The 27962-nt window shown below is 35.3% G+C and overlaps 4 protein-coding genes across 5 annotated transcripts; 2 read left to right on the top strand and 2 right to left on the bottom strand.

Moving 5' to 3' along the window:
* Positions 1–124: 124 nt before the first annotated feature.
* LOC135116547 (uncharacterized) lies at positions 125–8497 on the bottom strand. The gene is given in 9 exon segments (XM_064037045.1): positions 125–3234; positions 3312–3458; positions 3566–3895; positions 3986–4144; positions 4233–4461; positions 4535–5139; positions 5142–5971; positions 8161–8255; positions 8348–8497. Coding segments are annotated over 8 exon segments (2466 nt in total). The 5' UTR covers positions 8196–8255; positions 8348–8497; the 3' UTR covers positions 125–3103.
* Positions 8498–9615: 1118 nt separating this feature from the next.
* On the top strand, positions 9616–20113 carry LOC110370154 (lysosomal cholesterol signaling protein). Of its 2 annotated transcripts, none has more exons than XM_021325887.3 (14): positions 9616–10043; positions 10554–10843; positions 10971–11275; positions 11363–11484; positions 13047–13212; positions 13864–14091; positions 14391–14543; positions 15185–15353; positions 15750–15920; positions 16201–16318; positions 16530–16716; positions 17197–17372; positions 17717–17842; positions 18224–20113. In XM_021325887.3, exons 1-14 carry the CDS (start codon positions 9955–9957, stop codon positions 18414–18416), a joined length of 2493 nt encoding a protein of 830 aa, XP_021181562.2. In that variant the 5' UTR covers positions 9616–9954; the 3' UTR covers positions 18417–20113. The 2 variants fall into 2 exon arrangements, with proteins under 2 accessions (XP_021181562.2, XP_021181561.2); XM_021325886.3 differs by having other exon boundaries at positions 16527–16716.
* A 156-nt stretch (positions 20114–20269) lies between these two features.
* On the bottom strand, positions 20270–21877 carry LOC110370113 (DNA-directed RNA polymerase III subunit RPC8). Its single transcript, XM_049851934.2, has 4 exons — positions 21680–21877; positions 21329–21512; positions 20954–21094; positions 20270–20492 (listed from the first exon to the last, which is right to left on the bottom strand). Exons 1-4 carry the CDS (start codon positions 21788–21790, stop codon positions 20284–20286), a joined length of 645 nt encoding a protein of 214 aa, XP_049707891.1. The 5' UTR covers positions 21791–21877; the 3' UTR covers positions 20270–20283.
* A 295-nt stretch (positions 21878–22172) lies between these two features.
* On the top strand, positions 22173–27846 carry LOC110370181 (ecto-NOX disulfide-thiol exchanger 2). Its single transcript, XM_064036809.1, has 10 exons — positions 22173–22437; positions 22581–22724; positions 23009–23655; positions 23771–24010; positions 24116–24299; positions 25108–25214; positions 25589–25702; positions 25792–25935; positions 26209–26352; positions 26608–27846. The coding sequence occupies exons 1-10, from the start codon at positions 22431–22433 to the stop codon at positions 26806–26808; spliced, it is 1932 nt and encodes a 643-aa protein (XP_063892879.1). The 5' UTR covers positions 22173–22430; the 3' UTR covers positions 26809–27846.
* The last annotated feature ends 116 nt before the right edge of the window (positions 27847–27962 follow it).

Below are 27962 nucleotides of genomic sequence, written 5' to 3'. Positions count from 1 at the left end.
CGACTGAGTACACAGCCCATCCAGTTTCTTTGGTATGGTATCCACCTCGATGCCCATGACAGCCTGATTCACAGCAACTTCAGTCTCTTATATGTAATGGGATTGGTAATATAAATAAAAAAAGTTCTAATAATCATACATTTATTATTCTGAATTTAATACTGTATTACATAGAAGAAATGCACTTCTTAGAAACATTCAGAAGACTTCCCTTTGGGACAGTTTTGTATAAGGAGTCTCTCTCCATATTTTGTCGCTCGTGATAATATTAATCAATATTTATGAAGATCTGCATTGCCACATACTTAAAAATCTATGTATATTTTTCACCAACTCTCAATTTTCGAAACTAAATCCTTAAATAGTAAAGCATAAAAGTACGATTGCCTATGATGTTGGATCAATAAAATTTTGCAAATTAACAACAAATAATATACTCTAGTAGTGCTTATACTGCCGCTGCCACATAATTTGTCAACAACATTTTCCATCACAATAAAGAAAACTAGAAATTAATAAAAACGAAATGAACATTAAATTTTTCAATTCGGTGACCGCATAGAAAGGCATTGTGACACATATCCAACATAGTGAATACTCATTTTTTTGAGAAAACACACAGCAAGAGAGAAGAAAATACTACCAATATAAATACAGACATCTTATTCATTCAGTCAAAGTGGAACATGTATAAAATATTTATTAATAAGAAATAATCAGTCTTGTTTAGAGAAACATTTTGTCAAAACGCGGTGAGCACGCCTTGATATAAATATTATCACAATACAATATGTCAGATATGATGTCATCCCTTCTCATGGACGTTACTAGTATATAAATCGCCTGCTACGCTACTTAGTGTTATTATCACAGTTGTTAGTAGAGGTGGGTGCAGTACTTTGTACATAATAATACAGGAGCTACCTGCGATCCGCGACCAATCCGGACACGACACACGATGGCCAATCTAAATTACGCACGCATATCTAGCAGGCCGTTACCGCCACGGTTAATAAATAGTAAAAAAAAAAACTAACGACGACTTCCCTGGCCAGCTAGCATTAAGATATCATCTTTAAGACGAAATTACGCACATAAATACACATCCTTTCATGGCAGTCTTCTCTTATAATGTACACAAATAACAAAGCAAGTCCGCATTAAACTCGTTACGAATGCGAAACTCACAAACACGTTGTTCACCCCTTAAATCCGTTTATTAGACCCATTGCTATTACATCGTATCTCCGGGATGTATAATAAAACAGGGTTCTTACTATAGATAATAACTTTTACGTCCCATTGAACTGGTTCATTTACGTCACCTAACGGTAAACGGAAAACTAAATTGAATAACAATAAATTATTAAATCTTACACCTATTATAATTATTATATATTTGTGAACGACTTGCAAGCTTTGTTGTCACAAACATTCTCATGAAATTCGTTCAAATAGTCAAAAAATATATTTTTGTCTAGGAAACACATTCCAGACTTTGGAAGTGTTCTTATGCATTAACAATTGACCAACGCAACGACAGGTTATATAGTAATGAAATATCACAGATTTTTCCAAATCTTTGGACAGTAACGGGCATCTAAATAATACATTTGTTACTTTCAGTATAATTTGTACCTATTGACTTTCTTATTAATATAGCCTTTAGAACCCGTGTACGTACAAAGAAATCCAGTAAGTTACTAGACGACTTATCTGAAATGATGTCATAAAAATAATCAAAAATAAGAACAAATCACTTATTTTGCTATGAAAGTAAATATTGTGGTTGATTATTTATCACACACAAAATACTAATCACTCTAAGTTAAATGCATGGTATATACACACTTCTACATTTTTGTGAATGGTAAAATGAGTTTTTATTCAAAGCCCAACTTTGTCTTAGATCAAATTGACGCTGACTAATTAGTATCCCTAGGCATAATATTCAAGATTATAAAGATCTAATCTTTAATAAAAAAATAACATTGAAATCAGTGACTGAAATGTCATTGACATCACTTTACATAAGAAAAATATTCACAATTTTATCTGGCAATACAGATTGTTACTATGAAGTATATCAAAAGCATTTTTTAACGCGTTTTTTAAGTATTTAATTTTCTAATACTAAATTGTCCCATTATCCACTGGATTCAATCGCTGATAGTAAAAATAATTTATATAAAATATTTCAGATAAATTTTCTGTCATATTAAAACCTTTCCCCTAAATTTTCAATCATCTTCTATATGTTTCGTGCATTTCGTACATCATACAGACACTTTTAAAGAAAACGAAAGGCACCCAGGATTACACAATTGGGTACCCACACCAACTACTACTCTAACAAATATAAAGATTAAATTCTAAAGTGGAACTGACAATTTTTTTTTCATAATATGTCCCACTGCACAATCATATTTTGGAAAAACTTAATTCTCTGTTGGTGGCATCCTAGCTATTCACAAATTCGGTGTGAAAATTGATACACAACTTACAGTCCTACATTTTGAGTTTTATCACAACTGCTCAAATATGCACATTACTGTTTTCTTATTGTATTTTCTAACCAACACTTTGTGTAAGTTCTTGAATCCCTTATACTTTAACCTTTATAGCATACCCAACCAACAGAGAATAATCTTATAAACCTAACACACATTAATATAACTTTAATTCAAATGGATCTGAAAGAGAATTCACAAAAGTTTTATGTATAGACAAAGTTTTTACGTTCTAAAGTAATCTAGTTGACAATGCAATTTTTAACATTAGTCACTATGGTTAGGATAATATTGTCCACACACTTTGTAAAAGTAATTTTGTAAGCCTTCAATCAGATCTAATAATAATAGATGAAATTAATAAAGTATTATTGACATCGAAAGAATCAACACCCCGCTTAGATTATAATGATTAACTGATATTTATAGCTCAAGTACCAAAACATGGACAATGAGAGAGCTTAAAGGGAAATCTATGATGAACATCAAGTATTACTATTATTTCGATAATGCTATTTATGCCTACAAATTGGCATGCGACTTTAAACCGGTTGTAGTTTAGGGCTTAGAGGCGGTGTGTCATCAAAAACTTCTTACTGCTGCACTGGAGCCGCGTAAAGCAGGGAGCCAGGAGGCAGGTGTGCGTAAGGCCCGCTTACACCCACTGCAGCTTGGTAACCGCAGGGTCCACCGCCACCAACACCGCCGCCGTAAAATTTGCCGCCTAATTTGTAAAACATCAGTATTTCAATCTCATACATACTCAAACACAAAGTATATGGTACAGAAATCTATACAAACCTAGCATCTCCTGATGATGAGGATGCATCTGAGGGTAATGCTGTGGGGTAGCAAAGTGTGGAGGAGGAGATCCATAAGATGAGCCAGTGCCATTGTTCTTGTTGCCAGCATTATTGTTGCGATACTGCTGCCCACCATTGCGCATATCTGTTACACATATAGTTGAAAAATAAATTAATTTATTAAAATTCATGGCAATGTTTTACATTGTTTATTTTACCAAAATAACATTAAAGAAGGCTGTAAATACTAACTATTGTATGGGCGTTGACCATATCCGTTTTGTCCATTGTATCCATTTTGATATCCATTATTGTATCCACCCTGGTAATTGCCCATAGATTCAAAAACATTGGGGCTAGGGAAGGGCACCTGCTTTTGATAGTTATTTTGCCGGTATCCTTGATTTCCTTGGTTTTGGTTTGAGAATCGAGGAGCTTGAGGATTACCGCCACGGTTTTGGTAAGTGTTCTGGCTTTCTTCAGGATTTGTGTTGGCCATTTTGTTATTCCACTGGTTATTTTGTTGACGCGGCGAGCTGGCACCACTGTTATTTTCTTTGCGTTGTTGCCAACGGTTACGACCTGACAATAAAAAAATAAATATTAATTGTACTTTTGTAATTATACTTTTCGTGTCTCATAGACTAAACTGTATTGAAATGGAAAACTTACCAGAGTTGTTGTTGTTGCTGCGAGCCATATCGTTTAATTTTGTTGGTGGATTCTGGCCAGTTTCTCGTAGGACAGCAAGTAAGCCGCGAGCCTGACGAGCATCTCCAGTTGTGAAGTAGGTATAAGCTGTTCCAGATTGTTGACAACGCCCAGTTCGACCTATACAAAACGTAACATTTTAATGTAGTTATTATGAATATTTATTCCTTATTGAATATGTAGGTTTATATATTTTGTTCAAACTAACCAATTCTATGAATGTAATCCTCAGACGAATTTGGGTAATCAAAGTTTATGACAAATTTGACGTCTTCGACATCGAGACCGCGGGCTGCAACGTCCGTGGCAATCAGGATGCTATTGACTCCATTCCTGAATTCGGTCAACACTGCATCGCGCTCAATTTGCGACTTGTCACCGTGTATAGCAAGAGCATTGTGGCCCCTGCGACGTACAGCACGAGCAATATCATCCACCTGGAAATATTTTGTTAAATCAGCCTATTCTCTGGTATAGGATTAAATAGATACCAATTTTTATAAAAAATACCTTTTTCTTAGTTTCCACAAAAACTATGACCTTGTTATCTCTCTCTTGGGAAATCTCTTTCAGTAAGTTAGTCAATTTAATCTCTTTTTCGTGCTCTTCGCAAACTTCAATTATTTGTTTAATATTATTGTTGGCAGACAGATTCAATGAACCAATATTTACTTTTACATAATCATTAAGGAAGTCTTCAGCAAGAGCTTGAATTTCTTTAGGCCATGTAGCGGACCACATGAGAACTTGACGATCTGGGCGAATCTGTTCAATGATCTTCCGGATTTGTGGTTCGAAACCCATGTCCAACATTCTATCGGCTTCATCCAAAACTAAGTAAGTGCAGCGACGCAAGTTAGTTGTGCCGCGTTCCAAGAAATCGATCAATCGTCCAGGTGTTGCAATCACTATCTCTACACCTCTTTCCAAGTCCCTTGCTTGTGGTCCCTTAGGTGAGCCTCCAAACAGACAAGTGTTTCTAATAGTGCCACGAGCACTATAACTCTGAGCAACAGATTGAATTTGCTGAGCCAATTCCCTGGTAGGAGCCAGAATAAGCGCAATAGGGCCATCCCCTCGCTGAATACGCTGTTGATGGCTGATATGAACAGCAGCGGTAACATGTATGCAAGAGTTTTACCCGAACCAGTGGATGCTATGCCTACCATATCACGACCAGACAGGGCAATTGGCCATCCCTGAGCCTGGATACCTGTTGGCTCAGCATACCCTTGTTCCTTGATCGTACTAATTATGTGATCAGGGAAATTTCCTTCATCAAAGACTTGATTAGGGCGGGGAACATTGTTGCCACTGACAGTTATTTCCTTTGAAACTCTGAATTTTTGCACTTCTTCATCTGAGCGACCCTCTACATTAGCATGTGGCTTGTAAAAGTCTTTCTGGATAGGCTCAAGTTGTGATAAATCCCACATTGGCTTTACCAAGCTATCACCAGGGTGTTTGGTCTTTTTTCCCCTCTGCTTCCCATTAAAATCAACATTTTGTTGCATATTGTTGGGATTGAAAACTTTTTTGGGCCCAAAGTTTTGCTGTCCATTTTGATTATTGAAATTCTTGGGACCATAATTGTTTTTTGGGAAACCTTGTTTCGGTCCACCAAAATCATTTTTGCCATTGTTATAAAACTGCATATTTCCACCTACTGCCTTATCTGCCTCATAATCATTTTTCTTTAGGGGCTGGTTATTATAATTATTTTTCATCTTGTTGAAATCTTTAGGCCCACCAAAATCGCCCTGGTTTCCACCATTTTCATTTTTGTGATTGAATTCATTCCTCATTCCATTAAAATCGTTTCTGGGCCGAAAATTGGGTTTGTTTCCCATGTTTCTTGGCCCAAAATTTTTAGGGCCCCCAAAGTCCATTCCATTGAAAAATGGAATTTTACCGAATTGTTCATTCCGGTCTGGTCGAGGTCTGAAACTGAAAGTGATTAAATACATATGTTATAATAAACATCAAAATCTGGGCTTGAAGTGAAGATACTGTAATGTAATTGGTTAGCTACTACTAAGATGTAAGAAGCATTCAAGGAAACACTTCATAGCAATCTTCTTGTGACTATGTATATTCAAAGTAGCATCAATATCTATCAAAAATTGATTTCAATAAAATAGTTTGTATTGAGCAGTTTTCTCATGGAAAACAAAAACAGCTTCCTATGTTGCCCATGACTAGTAAAGTCTTGATGTCGAACTAGTATTTCTATAAATAATTAATCACAAAATTAATTTATTTTATTAGATTTATTACTTTATGATATTTCCATAACAAATACAAAGGATCAATTTGTTAGAACAATTATTACATGGATGTATAGCTAATGTATAGCTGGATGTAAAAGTAACAAAGTTAAAATTTTATAATGACTTTGTACTACTTGCACTACAGCTGTGTTCCAGCCTTCTTTATCTACAATCTGCACAGTGCGTATGAATGAGTGGGTCCAGACCCCGCTAAAGAACTTGTAGGTATATGTCCATAAATGATTGAACAAAATGTTCATAAATGATGAAAATTGTTCTATATTAGTTCTTTATGCGTACTGAAGTTGAAGTACTAATACAATAAAATAATTACGCTGATATAATTTTATTGATTGCACCCTAAAGGCACCAAAACTACTGAACCCCCTTGAAATTTACTTGACTGACATGAGTTAAAACAAAAATAATATCATGACAATTACTCTTAATTTATTAGCAAGAACGTCTAAACCAATTTGGATGAATTATGGTGGAGGGTAGCTAAGAACCAGGCATATAATTATCTACATTTACATAAGTCGAGGCATACATTCATATTTACATGAGTCCAGGTAGACATAGAATACTTATACCTCCATCAGGGTACAGGAAATATATTCCTCCAGACACAAGTGAAACCCATAGTGAAAGCTTGTAACACATTAACCTGTTGTTTGCCAGAGTGCAGACAGGTGGGAGACAATTGATATGTAGTCTTATAATTACTGGCATATGAGTTATGATGTTAAAAGTTCAAGAGTGGGGCGTCTTTGAAGTCAGCGTTGCAATTTTTTAAAAAGAAATGGTGACAATGTCACATATCAATATCCCTATTGTGATGTTTTCATTAATAGTTACAAGAAGACTAATTTCTTCACAAAATATAAACTCTTCCAATATGTGCAGTAGTTAAGTTTGCTTTCATAAAATCAATAGAATGCCCCACCCTATGCTACAGTAGGGTTTATAAGTGTGTATATCAATGTCAAGTTATGTTGTATAACAGAACTACATTTTCTAAATATTGATGATGAACTTATTTTCAAAGTAGGCACTGAAGTTTATTGCATAATAATGTTTGTTTGTTTTTAACATAGATGAAGCAAATGGTAATTTGACAATAACAACCTTGTTGCAATCCTAATTCTCCCCACCCTAACCAACTACAAGGTGAAAGTATTTTATTATTGTTCAACAATAATGGTGGTGATTATTGCTTCCTATACGTGAAAAGCTAAATAATGCAAAGCTAATTGCAGATTTCTAATTTAAGTGGTTAATTACAATTTACTGTCAAGTTAAAATAAGGTAGTTACTTAAAATAATAGAAGATCAAATTATGATGAAAATAGGTATTCAAGTTACATGGAGCTTAGAAGGAATTGACCTTGAAATGTTTTTATAACATCAGGGTATAACACATGGCGAAGTCCTCTATTGACTAACAAATTGAAAATTCTTTTAAATCTAAACTGTAAAAACTGTTTAGAATCGTGATTGATAACGATTAGGTATTACAGTTTTCTAAAATGTTCAGACAATGCCTCGTAAGCAACAACGATGGCTGGAGGAACTAGGCGTTATTCAATTAGAAATGTTCATAGCTATTATTCCATACGTAGATTATCGCTAATCAAAATAGGAAAAGTAACAAAGCGGTAGGATTTACTAAGTAAGCAAGAAAAATGGACATCACTAGATATTTCCAGAAAACCAAACTATTGATTTTCTATGTGGGTTGGCGTTCATTATCAGCTGAGCTGAGCAGAATGCACTTCACAAAATGGCCGCCAGTCAAGTACGAGATCGATACTTAGAAAATTCAGGCAAAATGGGAGGAATGAAATTTTGCTTAAAAATACTTACATCGGATGCTGGTTGTGGAATCCGTTGTACTGCATCCTGACGCGTTAGGGTTCTTTTCTGTGATCTGATGAGGTGGTGATCGCTTGAGTGAGTATCTGGAACAAGATGATGACAATCACATTAATGTAAGAAAATTTTTGTAAATTTGTGATCTAAAATAATAACTTTCACGTTTTAATATACTGACCTCTCGGTTAGAGAGAATTTGGGATCCTTAAAAATTTTTCATTCACTAGCGACCTTTCTCAGACCCGGCGAACGAACAACTCAATAATGGCCGCCAACCGGAAACGGAATTTCGCCAATGGTTGCCATAAGTGATAAATGCATTTTTTTAACCAGCAATCTTTCAAAGGTCGCTAGCAAAGCATCATGAACGACTTGCTCTTCGTTTTAATTTTACTTAATATTTTACAGCCTTAACGACACCGACGCACATTTAAAGGTTTTAGAAAAGATAAATAAATAAATAATTTTTATTTGGGGTCTCGGTATAGTAAAGTCTTCCAGCTATGGGTCGACATTTTAATCTGCAGTCTGAGGGGGCTTAAGCCTTTGATTTGATATAATATCGCCTATTGGTTTTCCAATAAGACATAGATGAAAATCTCTGTTTCAGATTTACGTGAAACTAGCATAGGTAGTATTATGGTACTAAACACAACGAGCGAGATCATTTGGAAAAACATCTTAAAATAATTTCACTTCGATATAACGCTTTGAAGGAATTAAGTAAGAGTCGGGCTATGGTTCGGTCACTTGTATGGCCTCACACTCGCCTTATGAGTTCGGAATAATCATATCTCACTCTCTCTTAAATATACTGACAAAATCGACCTCTTACAGTCAACTTACAAAGAAAGTCTCGCGGTCTAGTTACACATCAATCAACCGATGCGATGATAAAGTTGGGCCGTACATCCGTGGACCGTATCATGAAATTACACGGCACGTTAAATTGGTGTCATAAAAATATCGTACACATTATTAACATTCCATTAATACTCCATGGGTGCGGGGGTAAGTCAATGACAACCAGTATCGGGTTAACCAAGTACTGGATTGATTAGTAGGTACTACGGATAGGCCGTTGTAGTGTAAAACGCTGGTACTCAGTTTTGTTAAATGAGACTGAAAGCCGGAACGGTAGGGTAAAAGCTAGGCAGATGATGGGGGTCAACCAACTCACACTTACCTTATTCTATTTGACTAACTAAATGAAGAGAACCTTCGACCTTTAGAGAGTTCAGATTTTTCTATTCTGAATTAAAAATGCTTATCAGCATCATTTTTAAGAGGCTGTTCGCACGCGCATGGGCTTAATCAAGCAGAGTGAAGGGCACTTCGGATTACTTCGATCGACCAACTTTGCCTGCGAGTCAGGAGGGCGCTTATTCTGGTAACGGCATAGAGATTAATAATCTCTGGCAAGAACCACCGCACAGCACAATGACAGCACAGGACAGGCACCTCTCTAAAAAAATTGACGTTTCAAATCAAACAAATCATCAATCAAATTAAAATTACAATAAAATAATATTTATTTATTTTAAATCAATTGAAAAACTAATAATAACTAGATTAGTGCACAAAAAATATACATGCATACTAAATACCGGTCTGCAAAATTCTAGATAGTTGTTCTTATAATTTGACCATGCTGAATAAATAAGTGTGAGAAGAATCATAGCTCACGATTATTCGTTTAAATATAATGAATAAGAAGTGATAACAAGATCTTAGCCGGTGACCTGCTACGCTTTTGGGAAAAATACTTGGGCATTCCATTCCATCATGGACCAAGTCGTGCTCGTCGAGTTTGAAGCTGCAACTGATAATTTATATCCAGCGTTATTCCAGTGCTTCACTATCATTTTATGCGGGTGAGTGATTATAACCGACTTACAAAAAAGCGACAACATAACTGAGAAACAGGAATTTTCTACATTCTGGTATTCACCAATTCATTTGAAAATATACCTTCATAATAAAATTTATTAGAGGAAAAGGTCTTATCTTTAAATTTAATAATGATTGATACATTTATATTGTTTTTTTTTTTAACTTATTTATTACCAAATGTAATTTTATTTAAATGCTTTACTTACTTGTATGCATTCCTTGAATCGAAAGCACAGAAATAGGGTAAACACAGGAAAAAAAACTAAATTAGGGAGCATTTTCTGGTAAAACTCACACTCCTAGTAGTAATAATATTGTGTAACTTTAACTCTTGCTCAATATTTTATTATTTGGAACCTCATAAAATCTGAACATGTGTATGACTAAAGCTTAATTTGAATTTAATTATCAAGAATTTTTTAGGAAAATGTCTGATCCTTCAAGTTATATTTCCTCATGATACATATGTTTAATAATACATTGTATTTTAGGTACATAGCAGGCCGCCTCAATGTGGTCTCGGCAACTGAATCTAAAGGCATTGCCACATTTGTGGGTACTTTTGCGTTACCATCCCTTATATTCCTATCGCTCGCTCAGTTAGACTTCAGCACAGTCAATTGGACGTTCCTTGGTGCGATACTTCTGGCTAAAGGCTTGGTATTCTTTGGTGTTATGTTAGTCACAATGCTGGTCTCCAAACCACTGAATTTGGGAAGAGCAGGAATATTTGCAATTTTCTGTACACAAAGTAATGACTTTGCTTTGGGATATCCAATTAGTAAGTATTATTTTTCTGCTATCTAAATGAGTTTAGTTTATCTGAGCAGTCTGCCATATATCAACATTATTTTGTGTATAAGTTTTATCTCAATAGAGTAGTGCTTAACTGTATTTGTATTTTTCAGTTCATGCATTGTACCAGAAAACTCATCCTGAATATGCTCTGTATTTGTACTTGATGGCACCGATCTCACTTGCTATACTGAATCCTATTGCTTTTGTTCTAATGGAGATCAATAAACAGAATGACCAAACCCCAGTAATTACAATTGAAGGTGAATCAAAGTTGTGTCGTTGTAGTATGAAATTGTTGAAGAATATAGCAAAAGGCATTGCCTTCAACCCTGTGGTAGTGATGACAGTTTTGGGTATTTTTGGTAATGCTGCATTCAAACACCAACTTTCTATTTATGTAGAAGGACTTTTGGAGGTAAGTCTGAGACTTGGGAATATATTTCCTTGAAAACTAAAAGTTTGTTAACATTTTTCAGTTTCTAACTTATTCTTACTGTTGCAGGTATTTGGACAATCTTTTGCTGCAACAGCGTTGTTCTTGCTGGGTTTGCGCATGGTAGGACAGATACACAGGCTACGAGGACCGGCCCTGTTGCTGCCATGTGTATTGATAATGGTTAAACTGTAAGTTATTCATTTAATCCATAGCTTTAACTAGCTTCAGTTTCACCTGCTTCCCATGAAAACTACTTTGTGTACCCTGATTTAACAAATTGGCTATCTAACACTGAAATATTGATTCAAATAGGGCCAGTAGTTCCTGAGATTAGCATATTTATCAAGACAAACTCTTAAGCAGCAAGGTCTTACAATATTAGCATAGATAAGCATCTGTCCATAAAGTATGGCAGACACAGCACATTAGTAAGATAATTTGTTGATAATAATTCAATTAAAAGTATTTTCACATGATTTTTGTAAATGTCAAGGGTACTGCTCAGTACTATCTCAGGTCTTTGGCCTGTAAGTATCATGTCCGGTTGGGTTTTTGATGTTTATTAGCTAATGATATTTATCTAATAAAAAAAAAACATTTATTTTATAATGTCAATTTAATATTAATAGCATAATGTATCTGAGTAGAGTAGACATGAAATTGTTCTTACTGATGGTAAATGGAAACTAAAATAAGCGCGACGTCACACTAGTCTATTTTTTCGCTAGTTTATAAAAATCAGTAAAGTAACTAGTTCTAGTAGTAAGCTTAAAAGACAGTTCAACTCACACAGATAAGAGTTCAGTGCTACATACCTACTTAAGTTTATAAGCATTGACTGATTCATTTATGATTCACTTTATTGTGGTTTCATCAATCAACACAAACTCTGACCTCTGCTGAGTAATGTGATGAAGACAATTAATTCTTACTACATTGTTGTAAAATTATGAATGTAAAAGTGAGTATGTTTGTTTCGCTTTGTAGCTGAAACAGCTGTGTTGACTGAGGTGAAATTTAGACAGTGATATGCTACTTTTTATCTCATTACCAAAAGTAATTGCGCTGTGAAAGAGTATTCCAGAAAATGTATTTAAATAACAAATTAATGTGAGATCTATACTTAAGTATTTTTAGTATCTTCTACAATGGATAATCCTATAAAGCTGTTCGAGGCTAGTTGAAGAATGTTTGTGTGCAGTCACATAATACCTACATGAACATAATATGACTACTTCATTTCAATTCTTATGAGAACGAGAACATATTTATGCTCTTATAATCTAAGGGAGATATTTGCATACACAGATATCAGACATGCAAATAAAATACAGCCATTACATTATAATGAATGCTGTCTTACATATTATTGTTATTTATCTATGAAACTAATACAAGACAAACATTTTGCATACTCACTTGTATTATTGTTAGTTGAAGAACTAGTTTTTTTGTAGTATATTAAATGTAAATTTTATTTTGTAAAATTGTTTGTGATGAATGAGATGAATAAAAATAATCGCAACCTAAAGAATTATATGACAAAATAAATAAATTCTAAAATCAAATCAAAATCAAAAATTGTTTATTCAAACTTGGCTCCAAGACAGCACTTTTTGAACGTCAGGAATTTACATAAGACAGCCCCCAAAACGCCCACCCTTCACCACTTCCTATGTGTTTTTGCTGGGAAGAAGAATTAAGACTCTATGTATTAATATTAATGCTTCGAAATTACAATTTATTACAGAATTGTCCTGCCAGTAGTAATGAGGGAGAGTGTGAGCGCTCTCCAGGCTGGAGCGAACGATTCGGAAACCCTATCCCTTTCCACTTACGCCTTCTTGTATGGAACAATACCTACAGCGCCTGCAGTCTTCGTCTTTTCCAACTTATATCAATTGGAAATCGATTTGGTAAGAACCTTTTTTCTTACTTTACTTTTTAACCTTGTATGGAATGCTATGTAGGTCGGTCGCGTGCCGACTGCCTTGTCTAATCAATCAGAGAGTTAGCGGTAAAATCTATGACGATTAATCTATTAGATTCTGTTAGACGCTGATTAAATTTATTTTATCGTTGCTACGTGTGAACGACTAAAAGGATTAGACACTAATTACTAAAATAATCTTTGTTGAAATATTTGAGTCATTGGTCATTTAAATGACATTGTTATTTATTTATTTATTTATTTTATTTATTTATGAGTTATTATAAAATCAAATAATAATTAACGATCGGCTACTTGCATTTAAGAATATGTAACGATAAATTATTTTCAAAATATTATCTTATTACCTACATGTCTTCTTTAGGTACTTACTTACTTACCATATTTTTTTAACATGAGGGCTTTTACTTAAAGATGAGCAAAAAAGAGTTAACTATTTCATATAAAAAAATCTTATAGGATTTATTTCGGTATAGGCACACCATACATTAGTTCATGACCTGAATCCCAATTAGAAGACCATGTAAACAAAGCCAAGTCAAAGCTAGGATCTAAACATAGGCCAGACATGACTTAAAAGTCTCGTTGAAAACAGTAGGAACTACTTTTATTTCAGATGGCATCATCCATGGTAATTTGCACATTCCTGTCAGCCCCAATGATGTTCATGTCTGCGCAAATGATAGCTATAAACAAAGACTATGCTGATCAACTAAAGAGGTTTGGCTTCGACCTCTCTATCGTGTCTCTGGTCGCCTCGATCTGGATACTCTTTGTATTCATCGTCACGAAGAAGTATAAACGCATGCCGCATAGATTGACGCTGTGCTTAATTGTGTCTCAGGTAAGAATACAAAATATTTATATACAAGTTTTTCTGCATTCATGGACAGACTGATATTTAGATTTTAATCACAACTTGTTGGAAGTTGACTTCTGTCTGGTATAATAATAATCGGATGCAGTTTAGAAGTAGGTATTTATTTAACATAAACCAACATCATATCTGACCACAATTCACTGAATGAAACAATTTAATAATATGAAATATTCCATAACCAAAGATATAAAAATGTAGGTGCTTACAAATGATAGCTGGGCCTTGCATAAATTAACAAACTGATATTTTCATGAACCTTTCAGTTGTTGCTGGCTATAAGCGTGGTATGGGGCGGGCCTTTACCCGGGTACACACCATCTTGGCACGCGTCCCTACAACAATCCCTTAGGATATTCAGCATGTACTCTTGTTTGCTGTGGACGGCCATGCTCTCTGTCGGACTGCTGATGTTACAGGTAAAGGGTTTCATTTGAATATTAGGGAGCAACCATCTGTAGGACCACTTTAGGAACGAAACAACTTTCTGCAAAACTTGTATTGAGTAGGTAAACTGGTATTGTGAAATACATATACCTTGTGAATATTAGATTACTTATACAAGTATCTGGATACTTGTTATGGTCCATAGGATACAACCCTGACATAGTTCGACGAGTGACAGGATAGAAACCACGCCTAGAGCCTTGGATTTCTATCGACAATATGTACTATGTGGAAAATAATGTATAAAGGATTATTACTTATTCTCATATTTTTTGTTTAAAAATAATAGTATGGTGATTTATTTATGGTCACATATCAATAGGTGTACGTTACGGCTAAAGCCCGAAGTGTGACTACACCTAGATTTAACCGGTTACAATTTGAAGTAACCGATCATATGGGATTTAACTTAGTTGTACCTAACACAGGCTTTAACCGTAACATAAACATATAAAAATCATAATCATAATATTTAGACTCGCCCAATATTACAATATTTTTGTTATAAGTTGCTCAAGGCCTCATTTTCAAAAATTAAGAGATTTATTTTTGTATCATTTGCTGATCTAGCAAAAGATTTTCTCGAATTTCAATTATTATTTTGTTTTCCCAGAGTCGTGGCCCCTGTTTCGTGGTAACCCTATGGCCGGTGTTAGGGTTCGTGGCGTGGGGCGCTCCTATCGTCATGGTGGTGGTGTTACTCGCCACTAAAGGCACCGGCGATCTCGACTGCAAGGCTACCGATGCTATAAGACTGTGTCTACTTGTCTTTTGTATTACTGGTATGTACTTATATTCTAGGTTTATGGACTCGGTTTTGTGTTGAGAACTTTCTCAAATATCAAAGAAAAGTCACCTATCCCTTTTATTTAGAATCATGATTTATTCATGATAGTTTTCTAAGATGATGATTGTCATGATTTACTAAGGCCCATGATCCAGGGTTCTTAGTCCAAACTGGGCAGAAAACCATGACAACCGTGTTCTTTAAAGTCCACATGCTTTTATAACAAAGATAAAGTTTAAATATAAATTTTCTATCCGTTCATCATATTAATCGCCAATCTCCAACTTTATAATCATTAAAAAACTCTGAATATTAGAAAATAAGGCTTGTCATCACTTGTCACCTATTCATGGTATATTACCAGTAAATATTAAATTGTTTATTGTTACAGTGACCATGGGATGTCTGACCCTGTACATAAGATTTAGACGGCGCAGCGCTCACTTCGCGTCGCTGTCCGCCGACTTGGCGACAACTTCAAGTCCTCGCGAAGAGTCCACGAGTTTGATCGACAACGCCGAACCCGTTTCACAAACGCAATCTATATCTGCCAATGGAAATGGTAAGATTATTATTTTATGTACAAAATAATAATAAACACAAACAGGAAAAATCTTGTTTAATTATGCAGATATTTATTTAACTTGCTTGTATGCACGTTTTTGTATTTCGAAAAAAAAAAAGTGGTCAGTTGGCTAGTCGGAAGTCTGGCTCAATTACCATTAAATAAATACCAACTTTTTTGTTTTCTTTATTATTATGCATGTGATATCTTCAACATAAACCAGCTTAGAAATACTGTAATACTTCAATACATAATCCGAGTATTTTTGATTTTACAGGGTGCTACGGAACTATTACAACAACGCCGTCACCAAACAAACAATGTTGTTCTGATGATCCCAACTGCGAGAATGGATTGTCCTCTTCACACGATATTGAAGACATTGGTGACGCCAAGTAAGTGCCTATCTTATTATCTCAAAGATCTCCATTTTCTTCGGTGAAAATGTCCATACAAAGTATGAAGCGGTGCTGTTCCGCGAGGACGTGCGGATCGCGTTCTGTTAGTTCAGTCGGCCGCGTGACGCCATATTTCCCAATTTCATACAAGTATTGAATTTTACTTGTTGTCAGACACCGAATTTTATTAAATGTTTGTATTCAGCAGGGATTGCGCATGTCCCGCGTCTCAGAAGCACCGTTGTCCCCCTGGCGGCGAGTGCCAGTACCTCAGCGAGCTGACGGCCGCCGCCGGAGCCCTGGGGCTGCTGCCGCCCGAGCAGACGCGCGGCCGCGGTGGACAGCTGCTCAAGCATACCGTGCTTACTATTGTATACAGCCTCAGCATGTTCATAGTGAGTATAATATTTTTATTATAACAGCATTAAAATTGGTTGTCAGGCAGCAATCCTCTAACCAAAACAGTCTAACCAAGGGGTATTGGGTTGCCCGGGTTCCTGGGTTGAGGAGGTCAGATACGCAGTTGCTCCTTGTAAAAGACTGGTACTCAGCTGCATTCGGTTAGACTGGAAGCCGATCCCTATGTGTGGAGGATGTCAGATAAGCAGTCGCTTCTTGTAAAAGACTGATACTCGGCTACATCCAGTTGGACTGGAAGCCGACCCCAACATGGTTGAGAAAGGCTCGGGAGATGATGAGGCAGCAGTCTGACAGAGGTGACGACCTCTGCGATCGCCAATTGTATTAATTAAAATCATTATTCTTACTTTATATACTATACAATACAATATACTACTACACTTTATTCTGTCTATACAAATACGATGGAGGAGAATATAATAATAAACCAAACTAACTCATTATGACACTTCCAGGGTATAACATACACGACGTGGCGCATGATGTTGAAGGACGAAAGCGGCGTGTTCGTCGAAATAGAGTTCCTAGACATAGTGGCGAGCTATGGCCAGGCGTTAGTCATGTTCATACTGTTTGGACTCGACCCGGAGGAAATATTCATACCCGCTATCCGGTTCGTCAAGAATAAATGGTAATTATTTGATTTATTTATCTATTCTGCTATCTAGGTCTATATAAACACATAGAACATACAAAACTAAATTTTGTATGACTTACTAAAGGCCAATTTTTCAATCGCCAGATATTTTTTATCTGAAAAAGAATATGTTTGACATTTTTACAGCTCGTAAAAATATGTAAAATTTTGTTTTTGTAAAAAATTCTTCCTTCTATAAAGTTAATAGATTTTTTATAGAAAATCGGCCTTAAAACTAATGATGACAACGATTGCAGATAATAACAGATATTGAATAGTTTTATCTTAAACTATTCAATTATAATTCAACAAATATTAATATTTTACATTAAAAACAGGTATGGTGGTGACACAGTGGTACTGCCGTCCGTAGAAGACTTGAGCTTTGAGACTAAACACGTCTGCGACCAGTTTATTACGCATCACCTCGAACGCTGCAGGGAGGCTATTGCAAAAGATACCAGGTAACTAATCTCGTTCATATCAGCCTGTGCTGTCTGTGAATCAAAAGTCATTGATTCAAAGTAGACTGACAATCAGCACTTTTTGAAGGTCAAGTTTATAAAATAAATCCCCCCAAAAACGCCCGCTCTTTACCACTTCCCACGTTTTTGGTGGGAAGAAGAAATGGTGGAACGAACTTCCGAGTAACACAATTCAGTCTGTATGGTTTGAAGAACCGGTTCTATACATAATCAACTCCTATTTTATGTGCCTGTTTAGTCTGTTTTTTCCTCAATAAAATATATTGATTAGTATTTAATATTCTCTGATCCAAACAAATGGATTACTGGAAATTTTATCTGTCTTCAGTGCCATTTTTAACTGTAACTGAATTTATCCAGGTGGCGTATGCGCACATACAGAGGCGTATTCCGTGGTTCCTGCCTCGTCCGTTGGCTGATCAGCTGCGGCCTCGCCAAAGACGACCACGAGGCAGTGCAGTACGGACGACACTTGCTCGACGGACGACTCATATCGCACGTGAACAACGCACATCATTTCACTAACTCACCGCTACTCTACACGTTCAAGTAAAACTGATACATCACATAGTAGAGAGCAAATGGAGTGTTATAAGGAGGTTACCGGTTTTTTGTGCAATTGACAGCTGTCAGTTTTCAAGTGAAAAATATAGTGTTGTTTGTACTGACTGAGAGCAACTGTCAACTGCACCAAAATACGGTCATGAATTTTAATACTTTTTAATGTATTATATAAAGAGCATAGGTACGATGTATTTCCAAGTTCCTTTAACATAATTATTCTGAGTATATCACTCCATTTGCTTATAACTCGATGTTTCAAAAACGCGACCTTGGCTATGCTGAAACTGATATATTTCTCAGGCTGGAATCTAGTGTTGTAATATTATATATTTTTACTGTATACATACTTAAAGAGTAAATGCTACTGTACTTCATACATTAAAATTATAGATCTTAGTAAAATATAGGTAGATTACTTTTCTGTTCTACTATTGTCGGCGATTGTACTGAGTAAGGAAAATGTCGGAAATAATGTTTAAGTCTAATTTATATGTTGCAAAATTTGGTGCTTTTTTACGAATCATTTTATTGGTACAAACGTTTCTATGCTAAAGTTGACCAAAAATTAAGTTATTGTTTTTTTAAATGAAGTTGTAAGACAACATAGAGAATGTTTAGTGATCTTATGGGGCTTGTGGTAATTTATAGACAGTTAAGTAATTTAGTTTTAGTTCACATGATTTCTACATTATGATCTCAAAGACACAAAACCATTTAGTTATAAGTGATGTCTATAGAAATACTTGTATTAGTTTTTGCAGTATGTATAAGTGGAAAGTATTTATTCAAACCACCCATTATTTTACTTTTGAGCTAGCCACTGTTCGTACTCAGTTTTATATTTTCAACCAACTTTCCAAAAAAGAGGGGGTTCTCAATTCGGATGTTTTATATACATATTTTTTTTGCAACTCTTAAAACATGCGGCCAAATTATATACTATTATAATGCATAAGTCTATATGTTCAGAGTTAACCCAGTGGGGCCAGTGGCAGTTAAATAGTGTTTCACTTTGTGGTACTTAAACAACTGAATGTAATTGACTTACGTCGTATAAACTCTTATTTATCAAACAGCTTACGTTAGTTGCCTAGTTAAATATTTTAAATAAGGAACTTTACCGTCTGTGTTAGTGAGAATAACATGAACAAATAGATTTAATCATTTTATGAATCTTTACGATTCACGTATAAATCTGTAGGTGGCATTCGGTTTTAAGGGACTGTAATTTAATAAGTATATATTTACTTTCATTTGTACAGCCCAACTTGCTTGCAAATACATGTTTCTCCGCCTTCTTTTAGGCCTACTTGGTATATCAGTCATAACATAACCCTTTATGAAATGCTTGATACCTTTCTTGAAATGGTTCACTGTCTTTTGGCCACATAATCATGGGGTTTGGGCAACAAATGATAAGAAATCATGTCTCGATATGCAACTGAATGCTACCTTCAGATACGACATTTTAGAAGCTAAATAATTTACGCGCATAAATTTTTGTGATGTTAGGCTGTTATTGTTTGCCCTTGTTGTAGTAATAAATAAGAATATCATAATCAACATAATGGTCATATAAAACCTATTTAAGAATAATCAAATCTATCTTATTAATATTATATTGTTGTATTTTCTGATTGAGCATAAAAAAAATGTTAAAAAATATATTTGTTGCATATACTGAAATTATAGTTTTTTATTCACACCATACTACCCCCAACATCCTCTCATTCATCTGGAGGAGTTTAAAAAGTACCCCAATTTGAATAAAGGAGGCAGATCTAAGATCTTACAATTGATGAGACAGATGAGTAGATCTCTGAGAATTAAACAAAAACTTAATATTATGTTTTTTTTTATTCATCATTCTCCTGCTCTTCATTGTCATCACCATCATCTTGCTCTGGTGCCTCCCACCAAGTCAACAGGCCTAGGCCAGGCTCATTGATCCCTCCTACTATTCTGTAAGGTGCTACTGTCTGTATTGTGCACTCTGTGCCTGGGGGCCCAGTGGGTAAACTTTCTTCAAAAGCTTCACTTGTAATGCGAAATCTTATTGACTCTCCTGCAATTGAAAGGTTTTATTAGGTCAACCACATTTTATGAGGATTGAGTCATGATAGACAGTGTTTTCTTTTCTAACTCTAACCCATTACTGGGGGTTATAACAGGGTTGCTATTACATAAAATAGTTTTCTCAATGGCTTTGGTGGCACTTGAAGTTTTCTATTTAAAACTTAAACTTGTGTTCTTTCTTTTTATTTAGTTTCCCCAACAAAAGATGTACACAACATGACATAGGTATGACAAAATAGGAATATTGTCAGTGTACTACTTCACTTCTAGAAGACCACAGCATGCACACACTTGAGATAATGATTGTATTATGAAATAGTTTTACTAAAACTTTGTCTAAATTATTTTATTTACAGTTTATTTTTGTCACTTCCTAAACCTTCAATACTGAAATTGAAGTCATATTTTCCTTCAAGGGGTAAATGGGAATAAATAGATGAAGCAAGTTACCAGAGTCCATAAACAAATCATGTTTCTCTCCATCTTCTTTTGGATATTCCCACACCCAAGCCTGATCAGTTTCATCAAATCTAGACGGATGTTGTAAGGCATTCACTGGTATTAAGATGTCATCAAAAAATCCTAGAGTCACTGAAATAAAAAGGGTTATTTCATTCGTTTTGTAAGCAGAAATGTAGTTATTTATAGCAGAATACTAGTGGCCTGCGGTACGTGTTTTTCGCTACATGTAAAGTCCACCATTTTACTTAACATTTGGTTTGGATAAATAAGACATTCTTGAGTTATAAATTACAACGAAAAGTGGCACTAATTTTTCTATACATAGATTACAGAAAACAGTAACTAGAAATTAAATGTACATACCATGTACACCTTCCCGGCTACAATTTTTTATCTTTCCTATAAGTATTTCTTCAACAATAGGTCGGAATACAATATATCTAAATTTTACTTCAGTGTGAGATGAACCATCTCCAGGAAATATATATGAATGTCCAATGTCTTTGATGTCAAATAAAGCTATGCATAATCCAACATTTAATACTACCTGTAAATCAACCAAAACATGATACGATTATGAAGCATTATGTAGCAACCTCACTTCATAATAATGATTTATCCCAAATATTTAATGATCATTATATCTACACCAGCAAAGTATTTATACGCTTTTTGGCTGTAAAAATAGGTAAATGAGGTTAGAATCATACTTACTTTATTTGCTAGTTTCCTATTAAGTAATGTTGTAATAGATTCCGTTAAACTTTGATGGAAGTGCTCTGGAGTAATTCTGATTACGTCTTTCATTTCAGCTAGCACAAACATTTTGTTTTGAGGATATTATCCGCATTGCAATTCAAAAACAATAACATTGGCGGTATGATTTTGTCGATGTTGGTAAAACTTGACAGTCTTGACAGTTTGGCCTGAGTCTTTGTCTCTGGCAGTATAAGGTGATCCCTAGACGATCAATTAAATTGAGCAAAATTGACTGAGGCAGGTATTGAAATTCCTCTATAGCGATATCGATAGCGAAATGATTTTTAGCAACTACAAGCAGATAAGCATGTCATCTCATCGTCACCTTTTGAGTTGATATGAACTTCTTTTTGGTGGGTTCTATTCCAGTTACACAGTTTAGTTCCTTGGTTTTTATTTTTTTTTGTCACAGACAATACTATTATTTCAGCAGGTTGGCAGTACTTGACAGCTTGCTGTCAAAGTAATTCGAGAGCTTCCTTTGCTTTTCTTCCCAATAATTCCCTCGCCCAAGCCAAGGGATTACAGAAAAGTTGGTAAACGATATTAAACTCTCAAAATATCGAAGACAAGTGCTTGTTGTTAATATAAGGCAGCTTCCCTAGTGAAAAAGGCAAAAATCTGCACAGATTTTGTATAAGTAGTAGAACAAACAAAGCAAACAGCCGAAGTTCAGCTTTGTGTTCAGCGCATCTGCTAAGAAATAATGCTGGGTATGTTTTATCAATTATATTTCAATAGCTTCATTAAGTACTATTTACCAGTGATCATAAAATGTGAACGAACAAGAAGTTTTCATAACTTAAAATTAATTCAATATCTACTTTGGTTTGTGATTGTTTTTTGCGATTTAAAGGTAACAATAGAAGGGACAGGTCGCCCTTGCGGAGCGACACTGTCGGCCGCCGACGCGAAATAAAGAATCAAGAACCTACGAAATCTGGCGATGATGTGAACAATGTTATGAATCCCATGATGATGACTAATATGTATCCACAAGGTAACCACAACACATTTCACTATCTATCACAATAAATAGTTTGTAGAAAGTTTCAGTATTTTTAAAGTAGGTAAGTTTCTTATTCAGAAAGATAAGACATCCCTGAGTGATATGATATTGCTTGTTTTATGTTCCATATAATTCACACTATGACTACTAGAGCCAATCTTTATGTAACATAGCTATTGTCTAACACCTCCCTTGTATTGATACACATACATAAAGATTGGTTCTCTTCAACAATAATATTCATGCAGTTGATATATCAATGAACCTTGTTCTAGCAAACATGATGATGGCTGGTGGAATGTACCCAAACATGATGATGCAGGGAGCTATGATGGGTGGGGGCATGATGCCTACTCCAGGTATGGATATGATGTCTGGAACAGGTATGGACATGGTCCCTCAACCAACTATGGATATGTCAGCTATGGGCGGACAGGGTATGGCACCTGCCGCACCTCCTGCTATGGACATGGGCATGATGGGTGGCATGATGATGGACCCCTCCATGATGGGAATGTATCCTGGCATGACTGGAGATATGTCAACTATGCAAGACAAAAAAGAAATCCTTTTTAAACATGCTCGGCTCATTCCTCCTGATTCTAATGCACCTAGACCTCTAAGAAGGTCTAAACCTCCTGGATGCCGAACAATATTTGTAGGTGGATTACCAGACAAGATAACAGAAAGAATTGTGAGAGAGATTTTTGAGACTTATGGCAGAATACACACACTAAGATTGTCTAAGAAAAACTTTTGTCATATTCGTTTTGATAGAGAGGAGTGTGTAGATCAAGCTATGTTGATATCTGGATACTGCATTAAGCTAATTAATTTGAAAGATAAAGATGATATGAATGAGGATGATGATGATGAAAATTCACATTCCACTACTGGCTGGTTGCATGTAGACTATGCATTGGTGAGCTTAAATCTTATTGAACTATTATTTGCTGTCCTATTTAAATATAGAATTAATAAAATGGTATGCAAATAAATATGAATATGAATATGAAAATTAAAACTCACCTTTTCAGAGCCGTGATGATCAAAATGACTTTGAGCGCCGACAAAGACAAGCTCTACGAGCTCAGCAAGTACAGATGCAGCATTTGAATGCTCAACAAGAAATGGCGAGCCGCAGTATAAGTTCATATGGTTCAGATACACGTAGAAGAACACCATCACCATCCAGAATACAACCATACTCAAATGCAGCTATGGTTCAATTGGCAGAAAAACTCAAAAATGAAGAACATTTTTCAACAACTCTACCGGTAAATTACTTGCTGACTTTAAATTACTCATCACTTAAACTAAAGCTTCCATACTTTAGCAATAAGTCTTTAATCAACCTTACCATTGTGTTCTATTTATTTCAGACATTGCTAGCTTGGTTAGAGAGAGGAGAATGCACAAAAAAGAATGCAAATCAATTTTATTCCATGATACAAGCTACAAACGCACATATACGCAGGTTGTATAATGAAAAAATGCAGGCTGAAGAAGAGTTACTAGATTGCAAGGAACGTGTCAAGAATCACATAGCTACTGTGATTGAACAACGTAAGTTGGCTTGAACATTATGTCATTGAAATTTCGCCTCCGTAACTTCTTTACTAATGAGCAATGAGACATAATTGTCTAGTCTGACATTCTTTTATATTACAAAATAATTTCAAGGTAAGAAGGTCGCAATGTTCTCGTTTAAGAAAACATTGAAGTAGTAACTAAAGAAAGTACATTTTTGTCTTCATGAGAATACATGCTGAATGTTCTAAGATGCTGTTGAATATTATCTTCAAGCATTTTAGCAATTACAGTCTGTTTATTCTCCAGTTAATTATGTAATACAATTGTTGCAAAATGGTCTCTCTGATATCGTCGGGTAGTCAATCACAAATGGATCGCTCGGGTTCACCAGATGTCGTCCAGCTCTTACCATTAATGAATTGGAACTCAATCCACGCAGCGCTGAGAAACTTGGGCGCCGTTGTAAGTTATTTATGTTATGACAATTTACTTTTAACATTTACAATTACACTCATTTTTCTTTTTTTCAATGTATTATATATGATTGTTCAAAAATAAATTGTCATAACATGTTGGGTACTACTAAGGTACTACTTGTGTGAAACGACACAGTAACATGTCTGACGTTACACGTGTGTAACGCGAGATGCAGCGCGTGCGCAACACTGTCGACTGTCGTGAGCCTCGCATGTGATAGGTAGACGTATAACGCTCCAAGCGACTGCGACGTTAAGTACAACAGTGTTGAGCCTGGGACGACCGATTGATCGAGACATTACGACGGTATGTTTTGGTCGTGAGACCAAAGTCGGATCTCTTAACATAATTTTGTGAACCTCAGTCGAACAGGTGGCGAAAGTGTTTGCCGCGTCGTCCCATCAACGTGTATGGGATCACTTCACCAAACCGCAGAGAAAGAACATCGAGACGTGGCAGAAAATGACACAGGTACTACTAATATGTACCAATTGTTGATTTGTTAGGAAACAAACACTATGTAATTGTTGTATTCACAAAAGTTCGTGATAACTCTTGCTGTTCACTATATTATTGTAAAACTAATATAAGCTGTAAAAAACACCTTACTGAAGTGAGTATCAGCTTGAGGAACTGACCAACAAATGTGGTGCAATAGTGTAATGAAAGGAGGTAATCTAGGTGACCGAGAAGACTGCAGTACAGGTAAACAGAGAAAGGAATCATGTGGTAAAGTATACAGAACTATTTCCTTATATTTCTATCTACACATGAATATAAGTAATCACACCATTAGTAATTTAATGTATGGTTATTCATTCTCTAAGCAAATAAATATCTTCCAGGAGTTTAATTCACTGAAGGAAGAATTCAATGAGAAGTTCTTTAGCGAGGATGGAGAGTTTAATGGTTTCAGTAGGTCATCAGAACATGGTAATGAAGATATTCAACAATTAAAGGTAATACATGTTTAATTAAAATAATTTTCTCAGAATTACTAAATACTGTCAAAAATGTGAATAATAATGAATGGAATTTTATATTTCAGCGTGAGAATGAGAGCCTGCAATTTCAATTGGAAGCATATAAAAACGAGGTTGATGTTATTAAGGCTGATTCTATGAAAGAGATGGAAAAGTTTAAGGCCCAGTTCATAGCGCGGCAAGCTTTGCAGGGAGCTATGGACAAAAATGTAAGTATTTCATCATCACAGTTATTGTTTTATTATTGGTTTTCTGTTCAGGGAAACTTTTCATATTTATTTTTATTCACAAAAGTACCTTACTTCATAATGGTGAAAGTAAAATATGGTGCACTTGGAGAGGCCTATGTCCAGCAGTGGACTGTGATAGGCTGATGATGATGAAAATATGAGTTTCAATCTTAACATAATTGACACTATTTCATATGCTGTGCTAAACATACATGATATAAATGATAATAAATTCTAATGTGTACGTTCCAGCCGCCATTGCCGTCGCCGATAGTGAAGCCACCTCCGCCGCCGCCGTTGCCCGAGGATCTGGACTCGGCTGTGCATCTCAAAGAGGCTGTCGAGGCTGGCTGTGGGGAAGCCAAACTTATTGGAGTCATGTCCGCTTTCTTACAAGTAAGTTATTGCTGTGTTCTTTTGTACCGCGGTAGTCGGTTAGAGTCCAAACAAATTGGATATCGAAGATTTGCGTAGTCTTGTATACCAATGGTCTTACGAGCTTCAGCTGGGACTACAAGAAACTAAATATTATATACTAAAAGAAAATAAATGAGGCAAATACTATACGGTGTAGGAACTCTTCAGGCTTCTATTTTACATTTACTATTTAGAGTACCTTGCTCTATAGCTGACAATAAAATATAAATTCAGGTACATCCACAAGGGGCCAGTCTGGACTACGTGGTGTCGTATGTCCGCGCCATATTCCCGCACGTCTCCCAGGCTACAATACACCATGTTCTACAAAAACACACTGATGTTTTCGAACGAACCACAAGCGGCGTTGGCGCCAATATTGAACATCGTTGGTCATTCATTGCGTTCAATAAAGAAGAAAAGGCTTCCACTTAACTAAACATAGAGAGATGAACTCTCTGCATATCATAGTAGTTATCTGCGTTCAAGATAAAATTGAAGCAAGAACCAATAATACTTCGTCATGTACAAATTGATGTCTGAATGTTTAGCTTGTAATGACTAGACATTGGGTTATAAGCATGTGCTTATACATATCACTTTAATTTTGCTGCATTATTGCATATTTTTTTATAAATCGTGCATGAGTTAAATATGTCAGTCTTGTATTTTGTGGGAATGGTGTAAAACTAAACCCTGATATATTTATAAAAGTAAAAAATACGTTTTTTTGGGAATAAAGAATGGGGTATTTATTAAAAACGACATGAAGTCGTGAAAGCCAAATCTCTGTAGAAGAAATGTTGAGAAAATAAATCTAAATTCAGATTATAACAAAGCTTTCTTATAATCCGTTGTCTAGGTGATCCCCAGGCAATTTTAAGCAATCAAAATTGGTAAAGAGATACCTAACCATTTTAGACTGCAGACTTTATTCATTATATAATTTCAAACCATTCAAATGTTTATTTTTCCAACATATGATTAGTAAAAGTTAGATGATCAATTAGATTTTAAGTTCTAAATATAGATTATTATTAAGACCTGCGTAAGGAGGCATTTATGTGTGATACATAAAAAACTTAAAACAAATTTCTTTTACAATAGATGGAGGAGAAGGTAATTAAATTCCAAGGGATAGGTAGCCAACTTAGTATACTCTTTGTTATTCTTTATGGATGGGACTATTGTAATGATGCTAAAATTGTAGCTTGTAAGGCAAACAAAATAAACCTAAATCCATGATTTGTCAAGATGACAGATCAAAATAATATAGCCTGTTGAGTCAAAATATTATTAACATGTATGATAACAAGTTGCTGTTAAAGACTGGAAAATGTATGTGTCTTATTATATTCAAATAAAATATTAACTATCCACAACTTAGTATGGTTTAACTACCCAACAATAAAAACTTATACATAATACCATTGTTATGCTGTGATTACATTTTGATGCATCTGGCCCTTTAAATTAAAGACTGCAATTTTGCAGTGCCTCCATCTTTTTTATATTATACGACCACCACCATCCCTAATAATGTGATTACTACACTTAACCTACATTATGGTTTCAGAATAAATAATGTA

The sequence above is a fragment of the Helicoverpa armigera genome, chromosome 11 (genome assembly GCF_030705265.1).
Source record: "Helicoverpa armigera isolate CAAS_96S chromosome 11, ASM3070526v1, whole genome shotgun sequence".
Lineage (NCBI taxonomy): Eukaryota > Metazoa > Arthropoda > Insecta > Lepidoptera > Noctuidae > Helicoverpa > Helicoverpa armigera.
This window is presented reverse-complemented; position numbering and strand designations above follow the sequence as displayed.

Coding starts and splice junctions, on each gene's coding strand:
- LOC110370154 (XM_021325886.3), top strand. CDS start 9,955: ATGGACCAAGTCGTGCTCGTCGAGTTTGAAGCTGCAACTGATAATTTA. Junction 14,092..14,390: donor TGTGCTTAATTGTGTCTCAG/GTAAGAATACAA, acceptor TGAACCTTTCAG/TTGTTGCTGGCTATAAGCGT. Junction 17,373..17,716: donor CGGTTCGTCAAGAATAAATG/GTAATTATTTGA, acceptor CATTAAAAACAG/GTATGGTGGTGACACAGTGG.
- LOC110370113 (XM_049851934.2), bottom strand. CDS start 21,790: ATGTTTGTGCTAGCTGAAATGAAAGACGTAATCAGAATTACTCCAGAG. Junction 21,513..21,679: donor ATAGGAAACTAGCAAATAAA/GTAAGTATGATT, acceptor GTTGATTTACAG/GTAGTATTAAATGTTGGATT. Junction 21,095..21,328: donor TAGCCGGGAAGGTGTACATG/GTATGTACATTT, acceptor TTTTTATTTCAG/TGACTCTAGGATTTTTTGAT.
- LOC110370181 (XM_064036809.1), top strand. Junction 22,725..23,008: donor GACTAATATGTATCCACAAG/GTAACCACAACA, acceptor ACCTTGTTCTAG/CAAACATGATGATGGCTGGT. Junction 24,300..25,107: donor AGCTACTGTGATTGAACAAC/GTAAGTTGGCTT, acceptor TGTGAACCTCAG/TCGAACAGGTGGCGAAAGTG.